The sequence below is a fragment of the Perissodus microlepis genome, chromosome 14 (assembly GCF_051167445.1).
Source record: "Perissodus microlepis isolate ML-2025 ecotype Zambia chromosome 14, ASM5116744v1, whole genome shotgun sequence".
In the NCBI taxonomy this organism is placed as follows: Eukaryota; Metazoa; Chordata; class Actinopteri; order Cichliformes; family Cichlidae; genus Perissodus; species Perissodus microlepis.
The window spans coordinates 16514103-16534926 of NC_140474.1; the positions used below are offsets into that span (position 1 = coordinate 16514103).

Here is a 20824-nt window from a genome sequence, read left to right on the forward strand (position 1 = left end):
AGTCTCTTATGTGTCACTCATGTAGTGAGTGTCAGCTGTGGACAGGACCTGGAGGAACTGCTGCTGGAAGCCAGTTTGGAGACTGGGAGAGATGCACCGTGAGGTATAGAGCATTTATCACTCTATTAATCTGCTGCAGAGTGTGCTTGAAGCAATACTACTTTGTTGCATTATAAGTTTAAAAAAAAAAATACATAATTCCGGTTTGTGCTAATCAGCAAATAAACACGAGTCTCTGCCTGCCCTCTAACAGCCCCTCATGTCAGCCTCAGTTACTTTAAACCTAAAGAGCCCAGTCACTTCTGATTGGCCAGATTTCAAAGCTGCCCTTCATGAGACTTCATCCGGCTCTAGTGGCTAGAAAACAAATATTTGTGTACATGTTCGAGCCTTATTCTCTAAAATATGCAACTGATGAAGACCAACCATAACGTGAGAACCCTTTGCAGAAAATGCTACAGAACCTGCTTCTGGAAAGTGTTAAGCTGGTGCTAATATGTAGCACGTTCTATGCACATTCTCCTTCTGGTAGAAAAACAGCATGAAAATGACAGAAAAGGCACTTTGTGTTTTTTTTTCTTCTGCTCTTTTAATATTTCAGTTTACAGTTTATTTCTCACAACTTAAAACTTAAAATGACCAAATGTGCAGATAATGACATTAATGATGCAAAACACAAGTGTCTGCTCTTCATCAGACAGTGAAACAGCACAATCTTAAAACTCATATGACCAATAACATCCAATCATAAATCAGATCTTATATAGGGCAAACAATAGGTGTTAAATGTCATCATCCATGTAGCCTAGAAACAAATGATACATACTAGTTGCAATGCTTGTATCAAAGAGAAGTGTTAAGCTGTTTTCATACATGCTCTGCAGCTTTTCAAACACTTGTGTAACAGAGGTGCGGCTCTGTAGTTGGACATTAGCCTGCCAGCTCACTGGTAATAAGTGTGTGTGTGTGGGGGGGGGGTGCTGGATTGTGCTGATATGTGAAGGCCAAGTGCCCGCTACATTGATTACTGGTAGGATTTGTATACAAGTATATCTTGCTCACATTTCCTTCACTGAACCACAAAGAGTAGATTCTGTAGTGCAAATGCATGTGAAATGGACCATTTTCTGGTGTGTACATGAATACAGCTTCATGGTGTGGTTAATGATATATTTAAACGTGGTTCGGATCAAAGTTCAGTTTCTAAAACGTTTATCTCCTCTCTCCTGCTTCCACAGGGACTGTCGGGACAGGTGAAAACGGCATAAGTTGTCTGGCTTTGCTACGTGACTGGTTGCCCTTCAAAGTTTTTGTCATAACCTCCAACACAGCATTCTCATAAAGGACAGAAGACCCAGTGTTACACTCACAGCTCTGTACAGGAAGATACAAACAAATAATGGAAAAGACTTGAAGGACAAGATTTGCCTGTGGAGCTCAGTTGTGACATAAGGAGACCCTCCACATCCACACTACACCCAACCACTGAAACACACATGCATATGCACATTGAATATGCGAAATGAGGGGGAGAGAAATAAAGTTCAACCTGTTGTCACTGCATTTTGTCAGCCGCAATCTTTACATGAAGAGAAGTGTGGGGACAAAAGAGAGAGGATGAAACACTAACCAAAGACGGACCTTTCTCACAGCTCCTTGCCCTCTTCTGTAGGTCTCCACAATGATTAAAAAAAAAAGGTAATTAAAAGGTTTTTTTGTAATATACATACACAAAGACAATAACAGATGATGTGAAGTGACAGAAGACAAAAGAACAGTGGCAGACCCTGCCGATCAGACCTGCTGGCTTAAACACTTGAGGTTGGAGTAGGTCGCTCTTTAAGGCTTTTATATCCACAGAAGCTGAAGTTGTTAACGTGTCTGTTTAAGTGTCAACATTTTCTGTGTGCGTGTCTCCCACTCCCTCCTTTAAACTCTAAGGGACTTCTGCCAAAGTGACCTCTCCTGTTTGTTTTCTCCTCCTGTACTCACTTTGGCCCCTCAGGAATCGGCGTTCCCACCACCGCTCAGACCTTTCAGATCTGACGCGGAGGAGCTGCAACCGTCTCCCGCTCGCTTCTGCTACAATAAAAATGCTTTTTAGAGTTCACCGAGTCGGTGATTTGTTCCCCGCTGAAAAGAAAAGAAAACTTTAGTGAATATCAGAAATGTATACGTCTGATTTTGGTTGATTTATTTCTGGGCGATACGGGGCAAAAATCAGTTTTTCCTTTGATTCTCTGCAGCTCAGTGATTGCTTTATTCGATTGATCTTTGTTGTGTGAAAGTGTAAGGAAAAACAGCCTGGTCTCAGTCGTCATCTCCCCTCTCCTTTCCTCCGGTCCCTCAGTCTTCCACTGGTACTTCGTGCCATCTCTCCCCTATGTTCTCGCTCCTCATCATGTTGCCTTCAGTCTCACCACTTCAGATTCAGTGTTGTTTTGATTTTTTTCCTAAGGGGGCGGGTGTCCAGGTTTTTTGTTTGGCTGCTTTGAGAAATCAATTACTTTATATTTATTTTATGAGCCCTCTGATTTATTTTTGACCCCCACCCCCCCATTTTCCTGTCCTTTCTTCTGATTAGGGGTTTGCTTTAAAGTTTTTGATGTATATATCATATCACACTAGGGGAAATATTTAGTTTTTCTTTTGTTTTTTGAGGGGGGAGGGGCTCTAATAAAAATGAGAGGAAGGGTAAATAAGATTGAATGATTAGAAACGGTAACAGCAAAACAAAGAAGCGGTGGGCATAAGAGGCAACATATTTTAAAGCTGCGCTGCTGTGTGAATCTGTGGCCACAAGGGGGCAGTGATGGCTGTTTCCCCACAGGCCCAAAGGAGATCACAGTCTGAGCAGAATCACGTGCTGATGTCTGTAAAAATCCAACTCCTGACCATAGTTTTTCAGAGCAGGGCAGTTAGACGGTATCTCTGCTTTGATAATTCCTCCCTGAAGCGGATACCGGCAGGTTGGATTTCTTTTCCTGCCGACGGAGCAGCATTCAACCTTCCTGCTCTTCTACACCCAAACGATAGTTTGCTCCCACTGTTTGTAATGCTTTAATTTTAGATATTTTTTTTTTAAAGAATAATTTGTTAACTTAATTAAACTGTGCTGGTAATCACAAAGTTATGTATGGCAAAATTTGTTCCTCAAATAAATGCATGTAATAATAATATGACTGAATGTATGTTTCAATGGAAAATACTCCACTTGGAGCTGCACACGAATGCATGAATGACAGCAAGAATGATTTGGATGAAGCTTTGGGTTACAAATAATGTAATAACAGACCAGTCTCAATATGTTGCAGTAATGGCAATTAAAATGGTAATAAGAAGTGCAGCAAGCAGCACTGACATGATTACGGCTCCTCTGAAAGGAAAGAAATGTGCTGTTGCTCTTTTGTTCTTTTTGGCTTGTTTTCCGCACTGCTGAGCGGCTCCTCGCAGGCACGTTAAACCAAAGCCTGTCACTGATAACGATGTTACTTGAACGTCGGATGCTGTGTCATTAATGTGTTTTTTGGGTTTTTTTACACATAGTTTCAAGTTGCATGCACACACTTTTCAAGCTTGTCAGGCTGTTCTCAAATTCTGATTAACAACCACCAACACACACACACACACATCTTTTGCTCTAACTAACAGAAATCGGACTTATACATGAGACATCTCTACATTTGAGTCACTTTAGACCAGTGATACCCAACCTGAGGACACTCCTAAAATGAAAGATCTTAAGACAGTCCTCTGCTATTTGCTTTGGATGCTTAATTTATTTGTTTTCAGATAAGACAATGATTTTACAGTAGACCATAGCAACTTATTGAGCAAAGATCCCCATGGTAAGAACTTCACCAGGACTAAAACACTGTGTGACCAAACGCACTGACACATCCATGCATTTTACTCTTTATAGGACATGTTGTTTGGCTGATATAATGAGAGTATATTGTTAGTTTCAGGTCTTACCATATTATCTCAATTGCAAGAAAAGATTTGAAATTAAGATGTTTTTTGAAAGCTGACTTTATCGTCGTATTTCCGGTGGCTCAATACTGCAGTGGTTTATTCATTCGCTTCACAATGGAGAAGGATCCTGGGGAGGAGATACAAATCCCTCTGTGGTGATGTCAAGAAGTGCATCTGGCACCTACATAAATAAATCTATCAAATCAAACGTGCTGCCTGCTGTGGTGACCGATTGTCAATAAGGAAGTTGCTAAAAGTAGCATTACAAAAAACTCCATGAAGACATCAATAATTCAGAGTCTGTGAAAATCTTTATACTCTGTCCACCTGTTCAACATTTATTCATTTATTTTTATTCTTTGCTAAATATTTATATGTTTCATTTTGTGAATAATGAGGCTGTTTCCTAGCATTTACCAACTGGCACCAGGGGACTCATTTGGATTTATCTTCAGTGAAATTTCATAGCAGGCTGAAGGAAAATAAACAAGTTTCCCATTTCTCTGCACCAGGGTTTCACAGCCTTTAACTTAAAAGTTGGCTTCAGAAAAAGGAGAAAAACATGTTTTAGCTACCTTCTTTTGTTCCTTAAGATCCTTGTTTCTCTCTCCCTCCTGTCCTATGGTCATTTCTATTTCATGCCTTTGAAATTAAGTATAAAACAAAAAGAAGTCATGGCGTTATTATTAGAACACCACAGAGATTCCAGGAGGAACACTTCCCTCTCCTGAAACTATTCCCCAGTGTGAACCGCCTCACCCCTCTAGGCTGTAGTAGGCTGTCCTGGGGTGAAGGTGTGGAGAACGATGGGAGCTCTGCTCTGTATGTTTTACTATACAAATTCTTGACCACACAAATCCACCCCGCCCAATTATATAAGAATGAGAGAAAACTAGAAGTCTTTAAAACCCTAGCAAGTGGCCCCAAAGTGGTGCAAGTTTCAAGTAAATGGCACAGAGTTTCTTTGTTTTTTGTTTTCAAATTTACATTATGAATCCTGAAATGCTGAAGAAAGTACCAGAAATGGCTCATCTTTGCATTTGAATCACTATTTTTTTGTTTTTCATGTTTGTAAACTTTTACAGTTGTAAACAGAAACTGTGATCTTTCCTTTACTTCAACTGCTGTAAGGGGCGATGCTCTGACCACTCAGCTGATTTGTTATTATTAATTCATTTTTAATGGTGTCATTTTCCAGAGGCCAGACACCAAACTACTCGATTATTTAAGAAGAAAAGAAATATATTTTAATGTTAGCCCTCAAGTTTGGAACCACAGGCCTACATTCATTCAATCTTCAGTTTTCTTCTGTATTCACCGATTGCAACAGTTATCTGTGATGCCACAAAACATCCTTCCTGTCATCAGTGCCTGTAATCACCCACCCAAACCTGCCCTGCAGTCAGTGTAGTGTAATCACGTTCGGTGTAGATTTGGAGGATTTTCTTCTCAGTCTGGACTCTTACATCTCGGGACACAAACTGTGTGACACTGTTGCTGCACAGAGTTTTGGTTTTGTTGCATCCGTGGGGAAATTCTCGTTGAAATAAAACATTCCTAATGTTCTGTTGGCCTCCTGCGTTTTCTTCTTTTGTGACTTATCATATGGCTCGAAAAGCACCTGAGGCTTGTTTATCTCCACGCTGGTACGAGGCATGTGATTGTGGACCTCGGGGCAGATGGCTGAAAAGTTCATCAGTGTGAAGTTTTCTTGAATCTCTCCACCGACGTTTAATTTCCTCAAGTAGAAAAAGCTGATAACTGCCCACAGCAAGGACCAGGACCAGGTATGTGGTTTAATAAATATTAACTGGACACAGATTTTCTTCTAGTGAAGAACGATTCAAAGGAAATTGCTTTTCATGTGCACACAGGGACGCTGGATTAAACAGAGAGAGCTAAATTCTTGAGACAGCAGCTGCTCACTTGGAAGCTATGACTTTTTTTGACATACAAGGCCTTTACCGAAATCTAAGAGGAAATAAAAGCATGAATAATTTTCTGAGTGTCAGCTATATATCGTAGGGTAGTGATGTTAAAATTCTTTATGTAATTCTTTGGTCAAAATTTGTCTATCATACAGAGCTCATCTGTGTTATTTGGATTTTTACTGTGCTTAGTCTTGTTGTCAAATTCTTTTTACATCGAGGGCCTCATATGGCTCACTTTAATATTAAGTGGGCCAGATCAGTGAGCTTCCCCTTTCTTTCAGTGTTCTCTTAATCAATATTAAAATGAAGTGTGATTTCAAGAGTGCCGTTTTGGTTTTCTCCTGTTGGCATCCATCCAGGATTTGATTTGTTTATTTAGTCTAAGTTGGCAGATGAGAGGAATTTCTTTGGTCAAGACCACCTCAGAAAAAGCTGGATGTAGTTTTCATGGATATATTTTTGTACTAGCACAGTATTTGTATTATATCTAATGAACTCTCAGATATTACCTAAACCCCTCTAAAAACAACATATTGTACTGGCTATGAAGGCAATACAATGATACCTAAATATTTATTTTTCATCAATAAATAAGATGCAGTTTGATCTGATAATTATACCAAGTTCACCACTGAAATGTATTAATTCTTGAATCTGTATGTTTGAACAAGCTTATTGTTTTAGCTGGCATCTATGGAGTTTGTTGTGAGCTTTGAGCTAAAGCTAGCTGAACTGGATCTAATACTAAAGCATTTACTTAAACATTCCCAACTGAAGTATTTCAGTTGCCATTCAGACTATTTTATTTAGTGAGCATGTAATTGCTGCACATAGGCTAAAAATGGCCTTTTTTTATTTTTATTTTTTCTTTTGTCTTTTTAGCCATCGCTTTTAGTTATGTTCAACTTTCTCCAAGAATCATAGGACTTATGGGACAGCCTTGGATTTTCTCGGGCAACAGGCTCAAAAAGTAGTCAGGAGGGCCAAAAGAAAGTCACAGTATTTGATCAGAAACATACAGAGTGCAAAAATGCCATTGAACATGTTTTAAATGACTAATGTGATCTCGATTAACTGTTAATGTGAGATCGTTAACGAGGGTGCCTTATCCTTTCTTAAGTAGGATGCCAATGTTTCCCCACCACTAACATGAACTCAACTAGAAATGAATAATTAATCATTTAGACACAGACAGGCACAGGTGTTTTAAAGAACGGCATGTCCTTTAGGGTTGCTTGAGGACTCTTTGATGTTTAAGCAATTATATACAAATATGTGTCAGATTTTTATTTTTAGATTGCTGGAAGAGATAAAACCTCTAGAGGGGCTGCAGGGTCAGTGTAAAGATTTTAAGCTTTGATTCACTGATTCACAGTCCCAGAATAAAATAAAAAAAAAACAGAGGTGGGGGAAATTGGTATAACAGGCAATATTTCAAACTTTATGGCTCCCTCTTTCTGTTTCGGGACAGCGACAAGTGATCAAATGCTTCCTCGCTGGGTCTTTCCTTGGGTTTAGCTGTGCCTCAGGAATGTGCTGGCATGCTGGTGAAACAGTAGGGATTTATCTGTGGTGTCAGCCCCTATCTGGCCTGTTGATCCACAGTCCAGTGGACTGAAACAACCCCCCTCACGCTGACACTAAGGAGCAGGGGCCGATGGGACTGCAGCGTCATAGTGGGATCATGAGAGGGGGACAGAGAGGGTGCACCCACCCACATCCACCGAGCTCACAGGGGCTAAGGAATTTAAAAAAAAAAAAAAAAGGAAAGATTTTAAAACGATTGTTGATTAAACTTAAATTACCACAAATACACTAAAGTACTCCCCTTCTTATGGAGAAAACTCTTATGTGTGATCTGAACATTGATTTTTTGTTGACCCTTCTGCCTGTGGAACAAAGCATTAGGAATTCACTTATCAAATTTTGGCCCATTGACACAAACTGAGCTGGCAAACATACAGCCTCACATGAGCTTAGATTTGACATCGAAGCATGAACGTTTCTCCCCACAAATGTGCTGTAGATCGTATGTAGATATATAGAATAAATATAAGAATATGCGAATCCCAGTAAATATGATATTTCTGCCTCCTTTTATAAATATTTCAAGAAATAGACGATGAAATAATCAGTACATATACTGCAAATACTTGAATGAATATCTGAATGAATATTTTATTACCAGTAGGGGGCTTAGAGAGTGTTTAGTATTTAGTTTATTCCAAATTATAATAGAGTGTTATACTCTGATTCCCACTATAATTAGACAGGCCAGCTGAAGGCAGCAAGTCCATTGGTAATGGAGCTATAATATTGACTGGATGCCAGTATCCTAAATAGTTTAAGGCAGAGCTGAGAAGGTCTCACCTCATGATGGCATTATATAATCCTGACAACACAATCAGGGTTTAATTAGTGCAAATAAGCTTCACTTGATCTGCTTGGAGGGTATCTGAAGAGTGGGTGGGCCGTGTGAACGTATTTTCAACGTATTTTCTCCCACGAACGAGGGATGATCCCACCCACACCCTCCCCTGCTCACATGACTGTGATTACAGGAGAGGAGGAGTGTGGTGAGACAGAGAGAGTGAGAGATGGTGAACACCATGAATGACACTTTTCAGCTTCAGCTGCACAGATCACATCCAGGAGTCCAACTTACCTTTTAGTGCCGGCTGAGGGACATCCACTTTTCTGGGGTAAATGAACTTAAGAATATATGACATGCTGTGGAAAGTTTGTCGTAGGTTTCATGATTGAAACATTTTCTTGTTTGAAAAGTTGTTTCTATGAAGCCAAGACTGCTGCAATTATTTAAAAAAGTCATCTTTAGCTCAAGATTTTAATCGCAAGAGAAATAAAAGGCTTTAAATGACTTTTAAAGTACCAAACAAAAAGCCCTCAAAAGGTACAATGCTTCATTTCATGTATAAGAGTTCTACTTATTCAATCATCAGTGCGCGTATGCTGAGAAGTCATGAGTGCACCAGACGGCACAGAGGCATGTGGTGAATTGTGTGAATTGTGTGGGCTCATGCAGCTGACATCCTGACCTTGAGTGTAACAGATGCTTTGCAACATCGCGACACAAAGTGTAGCTCTTTGAGTTTGTTTCTTCAGGCAAGGACAAAACTTAATCTGACTTCAGGGATAGTCTTCAGCTCTTAACTCTGAAATGTTCATTTTTGTGAAACATTTGACCCGTTTATAGCTCCTGCGGTGGATGATGAACTCTCCAGGGTGTAACCTGCCTGTTGCTCTATGATAGCTGAAAAATATGCTCCAGCTCTCCCATGGCCCTGAACTGGATCAGCAATTGAGAAAATCAGTGAATGGATAGATTTCAATAGTTTGTGCGTTATTGAAGTTATTATTTTTTTATGAATTTCACTCTCTCACTCCTTTTTTTTCTTGACTTTAAAATAATAACACATTCAACCATTGGATGCATAAATGGTTTGCATACATGTTGTTAAGAAAGAAGTTTTTCAAAAGACTCTAACCAGGCCTGTGAGAAAGTACATACATCTCATCCCTGTGACTTTATCCTCTCACATTATTTGCTTCAGTTTGCTGAGATTTGTGGGCTCCCTTGAAAGTCTTACCACAGCCTTTCAGTCAGATGAGGTTCTGACTTTGACCTGGTCATTACAACACCTTGGATCTTTTAGCATTCTGCTGTAGATTTCCTGCTTAGCTTGGGATCACTGTCCCGTTGCATGATCCCATTTCAGCCGAGCTTTAGCTGTCGGACAGATGGCCTCAGATTTGACTGTAAGATTTTTTGCACACAGAAGAGTTCATGTTGCATGGCTGCAAGGTGCACAGGCCCTGTGGCTGCAAAACAAATCCAAATCCTTACACTCCCACCACCGTGCTTGGTAGTTGGTATCAGGTGTTAGTGCTTTTTCAAAAAACATCTCCACTTAGGTTGAGCTATAAATGGTCATCACTTATTATTTATTATTATGCCAGAACATGTGGTTATAGTCACCTGTTCATTTGTTATGTGACTGTGGCCCTTCATGTTAGACCTCAGTGCAATTCGGGTCTATTCGGAGTGTTTTGAATGTTTCTGTACTCGTAATTGCAGGAATGAGGGTGTTACACTGGTCCATGCTGGGAGTGACCATTGTGCTGCTGATGTGCGAGATCGCCATCAGTCAGCTGTGTAAGTCCCTCATCACCCTGGTGGATGGTTTCCACACGCTCTTCATCCTCATGCACCTGGCTCTTCCTCTTCCTCAGACTGCAAGCACAATTAAAACATCGCTCTCCTCTTTGGAGCCCTCTACTTCTCCACATGCTTCCTCCATTGAACCTCCAGCTGGTAGCCAGACAGTCACTGCTCAGCCTAACCATGAGACACCATCAGTGGTCAACCCTCATCAGCCCTTCTCCTCAAAGATTTCCCCTGCAGCTCTAAACTGCGGTCTGTCTTACCACAACAGCAGGGTTCAGGTTGTGAGGGTTTTCATTTCTACCCTCCTACTGGTCTCCTTATGTATTTCATACTCCATGGAAATTATCCACTTTTTCCTGAAGCCACACCCAGTGCATCAACCCCAGCTGCTTGTGGTGGTTGGAGTAGTCAGCACGCTCTATAAGATGCTTGTGTTTTGGCTGAGCTGTGATCGTCTGCGACATAAGAAGACCGGGGTGGGCAAGGAAGAGACTGGATCTCACCTACTAGTTAACCAAAAAGGTAACACACAAAAAAATAATGAAAGAAGGTAAAGGGCTATTTTATTTAGCTGCACACAATTCTTCGGCTCATTGTACCATCAGGGATGGTAAGCATTGATCCAATCCTGCAGATTTACAGCTTCAAACCGCAGATCTGAGATCTGTTTTTTTAGTCAGTCTTGTTTTTTCTTATATTCTTTTCTTATATATTTTACACTCACATACATATTAATATCCGTACTCTGCTGCAAGCACAGACGCCCTGCCCACTTGCTGCTGATTTAAAGGTATTAAAGCATTAAAGAGCTAAAACAGCTTGTTTCATGCAGAAGATGAACTGAGCTGCTGCCAAGTTTCAATATAAGAGGAATAAAGATTATTTTGATCTGTGAATCATGCAAAGATACTTCAGTAGACTTCTAGAATAAGAATCACACAAGAGGAATGAAATGACTAGACGGTATAATAAACATAAAGCTATAGCCAGCATGTATTAGTTTAAAATGAAGAAGAAATAAGGGGTTGGACATGGCTAAGTTCCCATTCACACTAAATGTGGCTGCTTACAAATGACACAGTAGATTACAACACATTTCACTTTACTTCAGCAGATAAAGAGATATATTGGTGCACCCTTGGTTGCTAGAATTAGTTGCATTTGTAACATCTTGGTAAGGCTGCCACAATAGTTGATTTTCAAAAATAATTATCAATTTATAGGAGAGTAGAAAGCTTTTTTTTTAATGGCTAGATTAGGCCAAGTGCATATAGATGTTGGGAATGAATTATTAGCTATGTACTCTAATGTAGCTATGCAGTGTATATTCAGCTGTAAGGAAGATCAAATGGTGTCCATGTTTGCTTTTCATTCCTGTGTTCCACTCCCACAGTCCTGGCTGAGGAGCAATCCATGGGCCAAGAGGAATTCGAAGACATGAGTGTATCAAAAGTTGAGTCTGCTATGCACGATATGCTCCACAGCAAGGCGCTCGTCCTCTGCAATCCGGTAACCTCCAGCATCCCTGACACTGACGCCCAAAGTCAGCAACAACAGCCAGAAGTTCACCCGCCTGAATTTAAAGTAGCGAGCAGTGCTGAAGATTCGAAGGCTTGTAAGGGTCAGAGTGATTTCACAGAGAATCCTGAACACAACACCTGCACGGGACATCATGGTAACACTTCAGCTCTGTAGACTGTCCACTTTTTTTCTGTTCAGGTTCCTGTGTATTAGCCCAAACAACAGTTTCAAAGCATGTGTTTTGCTCTTTTCTCTTATTTCAGAGAGTCAAAATGCGTCTAAAACCTCTGACGTCTGCAAGTCATTACCTCACACTGAGAATCTAGTTTCAACCAACCGCTGGCCCATCAGACTTCTGTCATTGATCTTTGTCACTCAGGGAGTTTTTACGTCTCTTCTGGGCCTGATCAACAGTCTGGTGATGCTACTGATCCTCCCGGAGGTCATCGACAGCTCTGGTGCCTGCTGCCTCCTGGTTTACCTGGATCCTGGCCTCTCTCTGCTGGCTGTCATTACGCTGATTGCCACCGCTGCACCGCAGGTCACGCTCTGTGTGTTTATGTCATGCTAAACTACACACTTAAAGTTGTAATCATTTGAAAGGTCTGGAGACAGGCCTCTAGTCTGCATCCAGAATAGATGCACGACAGAATGAGTTCATCTCAAGCAGAGTATCTTTCTATAATCTACTTAGTTAACTGGCAGCAGAGCAACTGATTTTACAAATAAAATTATATTGCAGGAAAACTATGAAGAGTTTAACACATAATGCAGACTGAAAACAACACAACTGTACACACTATGAGAGTGTGTGAGAGGAAAAGCAGTGTACAGTAGTTTATTATTAACAGTACAGGTAGAATATGCTTGTGCTTTAAGCACTTTGGTCAGTAAGACTGGTATAGACTTAGTGCATTAGTAAGTTTTAGCCAATTTGAAGTCAGGAAGGAAATAATGCAGTTATGGACAAGAGATTCTGGTGGATTAAAATCAAGTATTTGAATAAATTAATGTGTAAAATACAGTGTTTCACATTAATTTGGTGGTTTAAATGTCTGCAAGCAAGTAAGGAATAGATATAAAAACATAATTCAAATGTAGGCTTAATAAATTCGATACAAGGTCAGCAGACACAAATAGTTGCTCTGTTTCAGAGTCAGATATTCATGTTTATAGAACAATAAAATTGGTTGCAGCCAACAGGGGAAAAAAACTACATTTGTATCTAAGAGTCTTTATTGATTTTCATTTTTACTGATTTTTCTTTACTGCTTTTCATCAGAAAAAACTCAACTTTAGGTGCTTTTTTTGTGAAAACACAAACACAAATAAACAAAAACAAACTTTAGACCATCCTGGTTCTCTGTGCAAAGGTCTGACTGAATGTCAATTATTGACATTTGTATCCATTTTCTTTATGTGCCATATCCATGTATATGTATGAATATATATACATACATGTATGTATATATATTTTGATAGAGGGCAGTCCACAGGATTTACAATAAGGTTATATATGATATATATAATAATATTATAGGTTTGCAGCTATTTCCCTTTTCCATATTCTCTGACATCGTTCATGAGAGATATGTTTGACATATTATAGGTCAACAAGTAATTTACAACACTTCAAATGCTGCCAATCACTTTCTGGCACCTCCAAAGTCTGTTTCGTAGTACAGGCCTCTGTTTTCACTCTTGCTTCCCTCTGTAGTTGTACAGGTATGGGCTGCTGCTACAACAGGCCACACCACCACATATTTGTGTTACTGATCTTGGGCGGAGGATTGCATGCTTGCCTGGAGTGCAGGGTGTGCACGACCTTCACGTCTGGCAGTTAACTGAATCCCTCGTTGTGGCCTCTGTTCATGTGCACTGCTACACAGGATTTCCAGCACACAGGTGAGACGAATAGGTTTCTGTTCTTCGGTGGTGTTCTGACAGTCAGCACTGAGTATTTTGAGACTGGTGGTCAAAATGTGACCACCAGTCTCACTTTAACTGTCACTGCTGAGTGGCTATCATAAATATGATCTGTCTAAATTCAAAATGCGACATTTTATTGATGCAGGTTCATTTCACATGTATGCAGGTGTGCTGAAATGATGTCGGGAGTCACTAAAGTGCTGCGAAGTGCAGGTGTGAGCTGCTGCACTGTTCAACCAGAGTTTGATTCCGCCTCGTTAGGCAGCGAGGACGGAGCTTCTCCTGTTATCCACAGAGAGGACCCCTCACCACCACCTCCCCTGGCGTGCAGTCTTTCCTGCGGAAAGGCCTGTGCCAGGAGTATGTGCTGTTCTCCTCCAGAGGAGGCGATCCAGAGCCTCCTGGCGCCACCGAGTGGAGAAACAAAGGAAGAGCCTCAGACTTTGATCATTGAGAACACTTTTCTCTGACAATAACCAAAGAATAACCACGGAGGAAAGAAATTAATCATCACATTCATTTCATGATGGGGAGGTGAAGATGGTGAAATGTGGGGAAATAAAATGACCCGAATAAGCTCAGTATCAGTCTCGAGTTTTGTGGTGCTACTCCGAGAAATTTTATGCAGTGTGTAGTAAAATGGTTTAGATTTTTTTTTTTGGTAATCCCTTATGTCGCCATACTTGTGCCTGAAAACTCTGTTAGTGTTTCCAAGTTGTACAATAAAAGAAATCTTCATTCTAATATGTCCTGTTTTTTTTTAAACAGGAGTAATAAGTAATAAAAATGATTCACTGCTCCAGATTGTTCACTCCAAATATCATTCTACGATTAAAATTTGGCTACAGCTATAACTCATCCTGAAATGCTATATTTGCAACATTGCATGAGTTTGATACTGTGTGGAAAAGTTGGAGTTAATCTAAAATACAATAACAAACATTTATGTGTATATTTCCTGTAAGTGTAAACCATGTGAGTCCTTCTTGTCCCTGCTAAACATCTTTGTGATCTTGAAAAATATCTTGTGTTTACATCGAAGTCCCATGGAGCAAGAAGAGAAGAGCAGGAGGTGAGTTCAGCTATGTGTGAGATGTGCCTGAGATGCCTGTAGAAACCGTTTACAGCTGTTAAAACCGCTTTACATCATCTGATCAATAGGCTTTATGCATTTCTCTTTTTTAGTCTTTTATTTATAATTTGAATGCTATATAATGATATTTCTATTCAGCACAACACACCCAAAGGCAATACAGCCATAATCAGCTGTCGGCTGTTTGGATTCTGTTGTAGCGGTGATCATGCAGCTTACCTTTGAGAAATCCGTGTGTCTCCTCCTTTATATTTTCAGACAGCCAATCAAAGCACGTCTGCTTTGCATAACAGCGCAGACTTGATTACATGTCTTTTCTTCAGTGATTTATTCGCACAAGAAAGATTAGATTATCTGTCTTGCAGTAGACGGTTGTTTTTGTGACCTATCTTTGATTAAAGCACGCTTAAAACAGTCACTGTATGTAGCACCGTGAGTCAGATGAATATTAAAGGTATGGGGTATTTATACGCGTAAAGAGGATGGTAGTAAGTGCCCGGATGAGCCTCGGTGGTCCGGGGTGCAGGCTTCAAACCTGTAGCTGCTTAGCGGCAGAGTGGTTCAATTCCACCTTTCGGGCGTAACGGCGAAGAACAGTTTTGAAATGATGAGTAATTGAGCGATTAATGATTTGTGTTGTATAAACGCTTAAAAACGCATTGTGCCACTTCCTGTCAACCTTCGTCATTGCTCTCCAAAATAAAAGTTCATGTTTACGGACTCTTATATATCAAAATAATATCTGAACTCTTCAATGCAGGAGATGGTAATGGTCCTCCAAACCATGAGCACTTTAAACAGAAGGGTTTCACAAACAAACTCCTACCTGTACACCGTCTCCACTCCGTCTTGTGACAGATAGACACATCTGCCTATAAATATAACTTTTAAAACATATATATGTAAAAAAAAAATGATTGTTTATATTTTTTTTATTTCTTCTTAAGTAAACTCCCTGCAGAGTTCAATGAACTACAATCCCTGCTATGGAGAGATTATCGTCTCTTGTTGAATCTCTTGCACTACTGATTTAGGTTCTCTTTAAGGATTTCTTTTCTTCTTTAAGCTTCTCCCCCCCCAGTAATTCATTCTATTTATCTGCACGCTAAGTGTGCAATGAAGTCTGATTAACTGACTAAAAGACAAAAACACCTTGACGTTAGGGTTTAAAAAACAGATTTCTTGTACATTTATTAAGTGTAATGCTGCTTATAAGTAGTGAAGGATTTTAAGAATACTTCTACCGAATAATGAACAAAACACAGCGCTTAGATTCTTAAAGGAAGCTTTTGATGCAAAAAGATGAAAGAAACACAAACATAACACGTTTATATATATGATGAGTATTTTACAAGAACACGTCTTTCGTTTGTTTTGGTCTAAAGTACATTTTTATTTTCTGCCTGTGGGTGCACATCCGGTTTGCCCGGAAAAAGCGACAGAGTGACGTCTTCTCTCGGCCAATCATATGTGACGCTGTTTGCTCTTCGCGGAAGTTGAGGCCAGTAGCGGAGGATTCACGATGCCCTTGCTGGCTTGATGTTGAGAAAACGTGGATTAAAATCTCCATTGTTGTTTGACGGCGTTGCTTTTTCTAATTACGCGGTGAGACCTTTTAATAGTACTGGTACAGACACTTATGGAGGGCTTGTTTCATTAAATAAGACGGTGTGTAACTGTGTTGTTGGCCTGCATTGGTTAACGATCAGCTAATATCATCAAACTTATTCTGTTTCTGTATTCCAGTAGTTATTTATTAAAAGAAATAAACGATTCAGAAAAATGTTCAGCTTGTAATTACATAAGGCATTTCTGGCATTTTGCATTAACTGAAAAAAAAAATACTTTCTGCGTCTTCATCGCAGTTCTCGCTTCATTATTTTAAGAATGCAACCTGTCACAGAAAAATCAGGAAGTTTTTCCTCTTTTATTTCTGCACCAGAATATTTTCTGTATGTATTAAAGCTGTAACACCTGCAAACACTGGAACACTGTTGATTTTTTTGATTGGTCAATACAAGCAACACTAAGTTTTGTTTTGTTCTTATCCCTCCTCTGTGTTGCAGATTTGACTGTCAAAAGCAAAAATGCCTCTTCTGAAGTACTCCCCTAAAGTGTGGGAGGCCCTTAAAATGAAACAGGGCATCTATGCTCGTCTCCCGAAGCACTACCTCAAGTCACTTGAACAGAAGGAACCCACACCTGTCCACTGGAGGCCTCTAGGAGTCCAGTACCGAGCCAACCCCAACACGGGGCTGAAGGAACGGGTGCAGGATGTCCCAGTCCCAATCTACTACCCTCCAGAGTCCCAGGACGGCCTGTGGGGAGGAGAGGGCTGGATATCGGGCTACAGATATGCCAACAATGACAAAGTCAGTCTGTAGAAGAATAGGGATTTTTTGTCTTTTTTGTGCTGCTGTTGTGTTCTTTTGATTTCCTCTTTTGATAATTTCCTATAAGAATATTATTATATTATATAAAATGCTTGTATGAAAGCAGGGGGCAGCTTCTGAAGAACAGAGCATTAGAAGTTGTATTCCTGAGTTTGCTCCATTTGATTTGCATCACGCCATTGTGTCTTTACAGAGAACCATTCACAAAAGTAAAGTGATCTTGAAAATATGAGTTGGATGAAAATTAAAAGCTTTACTGCTGCTTAGTAAAAATGGCAAAGCGCTGTATTGGTAAAGAAGAACATCACCTGCTGTATTATTGGCTGTGAAAGTTCAGCGTTTATATATATTAATCTGAGAGAAAATTTCTACATGATCAGTATCAGGATTTCTAACAGCTGATAAATGAAAGTCAGAAAAGTAAAGATGATGGGAGAAATGTCCTTCAGCTATATTATGAGTGCTGATGTTTCGTAGTTTGTCCAATAGAGGACACTCTGCAGCTTCCCTGTTGGCAACATGGGTTTGAAGCACCACAAATACAACAACCAGCAGATCCAACCAAGGTTGGGGAAACTGTAAACAACTAAAAAAAGTTCAAAATTCTGCCTCGAGGAAATCTCTAAATCGCTCACAGGCCCGTGTGAGCCTACAAACCACCTCCTCCACCTGCACATATATCTCTGTTTGACAGGTGAGAGATGATGTGAAAAATAGGTGAGGCGCCTCTTCACCGTAGTTCTGTAGTAGAACACCACCTAAACCAAAAGAGGAAACATCTCCTTACAAATAATGATAATAATAATGACGATAATAATTCCTTATTTGAATTATACCGAGACAGATTTATGTGCCAGCTCCTCTTTCAGGTGACATGAGGCTTTTGTCTTGATCAGAACCACTATTTCTTCTTTAAGAGCAAGTCTCTGAGGAGTTTGTTTTTCTCCACGAGCTGTGGGATGAACTCTGACTGCTGCTGTCTTGCAGTAGTAGTTTAATATAGTGGAGCTACAGGTCATTTGATAATGACAGACTCATTGGAGAAGCAGCTGATTATTTTCAGTGATATATTTGACTATTGCCAATGAGAATACTTGTGGTGAACCACCTCATGTGATATTATGTGATATATTTATTATTTAACCTGAGAAAATTAAAAAAGTGCTCGTTTTACTTACTCAAATGTATTTTTTCGTGTGTGTGTTTTGAAATAGTTTAAAAGTTGTCTAAACTGTCTTTGTTTAGATGTCCACTCGTCTGAGGAAAACTTGGAAACCACAAGTGTTCAAGAGAGAACTTTACAGCGAGATCCTTGACCACAAGTTCACCATCCCAGTCACAGCTCGCACTCTGGACCTCATCGATGCTGCTTACGGCTTCGACTATTATATCCTCAAAGTAAGAGAAAACTACTCCGGTTCAACATGAACTTTTTCTTATTGTGTTTTCCATATGTCTCTAACTAATGACTGGTTGTAGACACCAAAGGAGGACCTCAACTCCAAACTAGGGATGGACCTGAAGAGGGCAATGCTGCTTCGTTTGGCACGCAAAAACACAGAGCTTTACCCTAATGACCCCATTAAACGAGAAAAGGTTTACGAGAAATACAAGGTATGTCCATTATGTCTGAGTCAACCGAGGACCCGGTGAGTAAAGTCAACAAGGAAAAAAAAAAAAAAGAAATAATACTCCCACTTTTTTCTCTGTGAGCAGCAGTTTGAGATCCCAGAAGAAGTGGTAGAGTGGGTTGGTCTAAGTCTGGAGGAGGCTGTGGAGAAACAGCGGCAGCTGGAGCACAAAGTAATGAGTCATTTAAGTTTTAAGTTGGTGTGTCTAGAGTGAGTTATATGTCGGTATGTGACATCACATTTACAGAAAAAGGTTGTGAGAAAAGGGAAACCCTGCAGGAGGAAGACTGTTTCCTATTTATCCACAGGCCTCTTTACTGATGGATTTGAACCCTTAGTTTTTCCTATTAAAACCACATTGGTGCTTCCAGGAGCATGTGAGATGAAAGCTGACAATGTTATTCTTTGTTTTATATTAAAATGAGTTGTATCATTTAAAGGTCATGAGATACATCTTTTGATAAATCTCTCTTTGCTACATTTAAAGCATTTTTGACATTTTTAACTTATTCATCTATGTTGCAGTAATAAATTAAAAGAAAGGCCTTTTGTCTCTTTCTGTATGTTTGTTTTTGCGCTGGTGAAGCCATTGCAGAAAATTTTACAGATACAGAAAACTTTAATTTCCATCCTTTTTAAGACTTTTAAATGTAAGTAATTAGACAGCTGACGTACACATGAGACCAACATGTTTAGTTGTCTTTATATTCTTGTCTTTCAGGAACCTGAACCTCTGTTTAAGGTCTGTGTGGATAAGCTGGTGGAGGAGCTGCACATGAAGAAACTGTTGGAGCCACACGTCATAGAGAAGAAGTGATATCTTGAACCATTTGTGTAACTGGAAAAAATTATTAGGTTGAACTGTGAAGCTTCTCTGGATCTGGGGGAGTTTGAATCCCCACATCCTTGTTTCTGAATGCAACCGGGAAGAGCGCAAAGGTGAAAGTGACAGAAGAAACTAAGCCATGTTGGTTTAATACTTATTTATCCTATTTCACTTATGGATTATTCCTCTTTGCATTTAACAGCCTTGCATAAGGAAGTTCAGGAATTAAGGGAAAAACCTCCAATGGTGTAAATATTCCCTGAGCAGCTCTGATATGAGGCACATGTATAGAAAATAAAAGATTCCTTTTCTCTTAAAACTTGATTCTGTTTGTTTGTTTTTTAAAGAATATTTAATGAGTTTATTTTTTAAATAACTTCAATTTGAAAACACAATTATCAAACCATATAATATATGTTTAAATGTACCTTTTCCTTCAGTTAACATGGTGTTAAGGTGTTACTTATCCACAGATGTCACTGTACATTGTCCACACTGAAATACATCCACCTGTGCTGATATCGACATGGCTGTGACAGTGGGTCTTGAGTAAGTCGGAATATTATCGAAAGAACAATATCCACCAGTGTCGCAGCAGAGGTGTTACAGCAGTGAAGCACATAGACTGGTAGCAAAACCCAGAGTGAAAAAATTATCTGCTAATTAATATTACCGTGCATGCAAAGATATCGAGAAATTTACAGATTTTTTTCCCCGTTTGTTAATATCATCACTTTACCGAGTTCTTTTGATTCCTCAGAAGCATCCGATGGAAGACAAAACACTGCTCAGTAGACCATTTAACACTTTATTTCTCTTTTACAATACTTCTAGAAGGGAGATGCGTCCTGCAAGACACGTTGCCGCGGATCTCAAAATGGTGACGAGCCCCTGACAGTTTTATTACAGAAGATCTCTCATTATAGTCTAAACAACAGCATTCCAGTAACTCCACAGAAAATGGTTCCCTCTTATCTATATTTTCCCAGGCAAACATAGTCTCATGTCTTTATTTTCAGGGCTCTGTCCACTTAATACTACACTATATAACTTTATAGCACTTATTAATAAAAAGCAAAGCATATTTGAGGCACTGAAAATTATTTAATCCCAACACTTCCAACTGACAAAAAAAATCAGTTTGTGTGTTGATTTCAAAATTCAAGACTGTTGTTATTATATAAGCATAACACAAATTAAGGTAATGCTCCCACAAATGGAGAAAAAAACATACTGTAATTTGTATTTATGTTGCTAACTCCAAAAGTTGATTCTGTTCATCTGGACGTAGCGTTTTCAGTAGGAGAAACGTTTCGTCACTCATCCAAGTGACTTCTTC

General features: G+C 39.6%; 3 protein-coding genes and 1 non-coding gene across 4 annotated transcripts in view; all 4 read left to right on the forward strand.

Moving 5' to 3' along the window:
- Positions 1-5541, forward strand: part of ppp1r37 (protein phosphatase 1, regulatory subunit 37) — a 51687-nt gene extending 46146 nt beyond the window's left edge. Inside the window, exons 12-13 of the mRNA XM_084949740.1 lie at positions 26-103; positions 1239-5541. Coding sequence (XP_084805866.1) covers positions 26-102 — 77 coding nt within the window. The 3' untranslated portion in view covers position 103; positions 1239-5541. The remainder of the gene's footprint in view (positions 1-25; positions 104-1238) is intronic.
- Positions 5542-8491: 2950 nt separating this feature from the next.
- LOC146373735 (uncharacterized) lies at positions 8492-14119 on the forward strand. Its single transcript, XM_084951766.1, has 6 exons — positions 8492-8608; positions 10003-10614; positions 11486-11767; positions 11877-12154; positions 13331-13518; positions 13709-14119. Exons 2-6 carry the CDS (start codon positions 10005-10007, stop codon positions 14010-14012), a joined length of 1662 nt encoding a protein of 553 aa, XP_084807892.1. The 5' UTR covers positions 8492-8608; positions 10003-10004; the 3' UTR covers positions 14013-14119.
- Positions 14120-15129: 1010 nt separating this feature from the next.
- On the forward strand, positions 15130-15216 carry trnastop-uca (transfer RNA opal suppressor (anticodon UCA)). Its single transcript has one exon. It is a non-coding gene; the product is annotated as a tRNA-Sec (tRNA).
- Positions 15217-16101: 885 nt separating this feature from the next.
- On the forward strand, positions 16102-19809 carry mrpl28 (mitochondrial ribosomal protein L28). Its single transcript, XM_084951738.1, has 6 exons — positions 16102-16240; positions 16702-17007; positions 18274-18426; positions 18508-18642; positions 18745-18831; positions 19381-19809. Exons 2-6 carry the CDS (start codon positions 16723-16725, stop codon positions 19474-19476), a joined length of 756 nt encoding a protein of 251 aa, XP_084807864.1. The 5' UTR covers positions 16102-16240; positions 16702-16722; the 3' UTR covers positions 19477-19809.
- The last annotated feature ends 1015 nt before the right edge of the window (positions 19810-20824 follow it).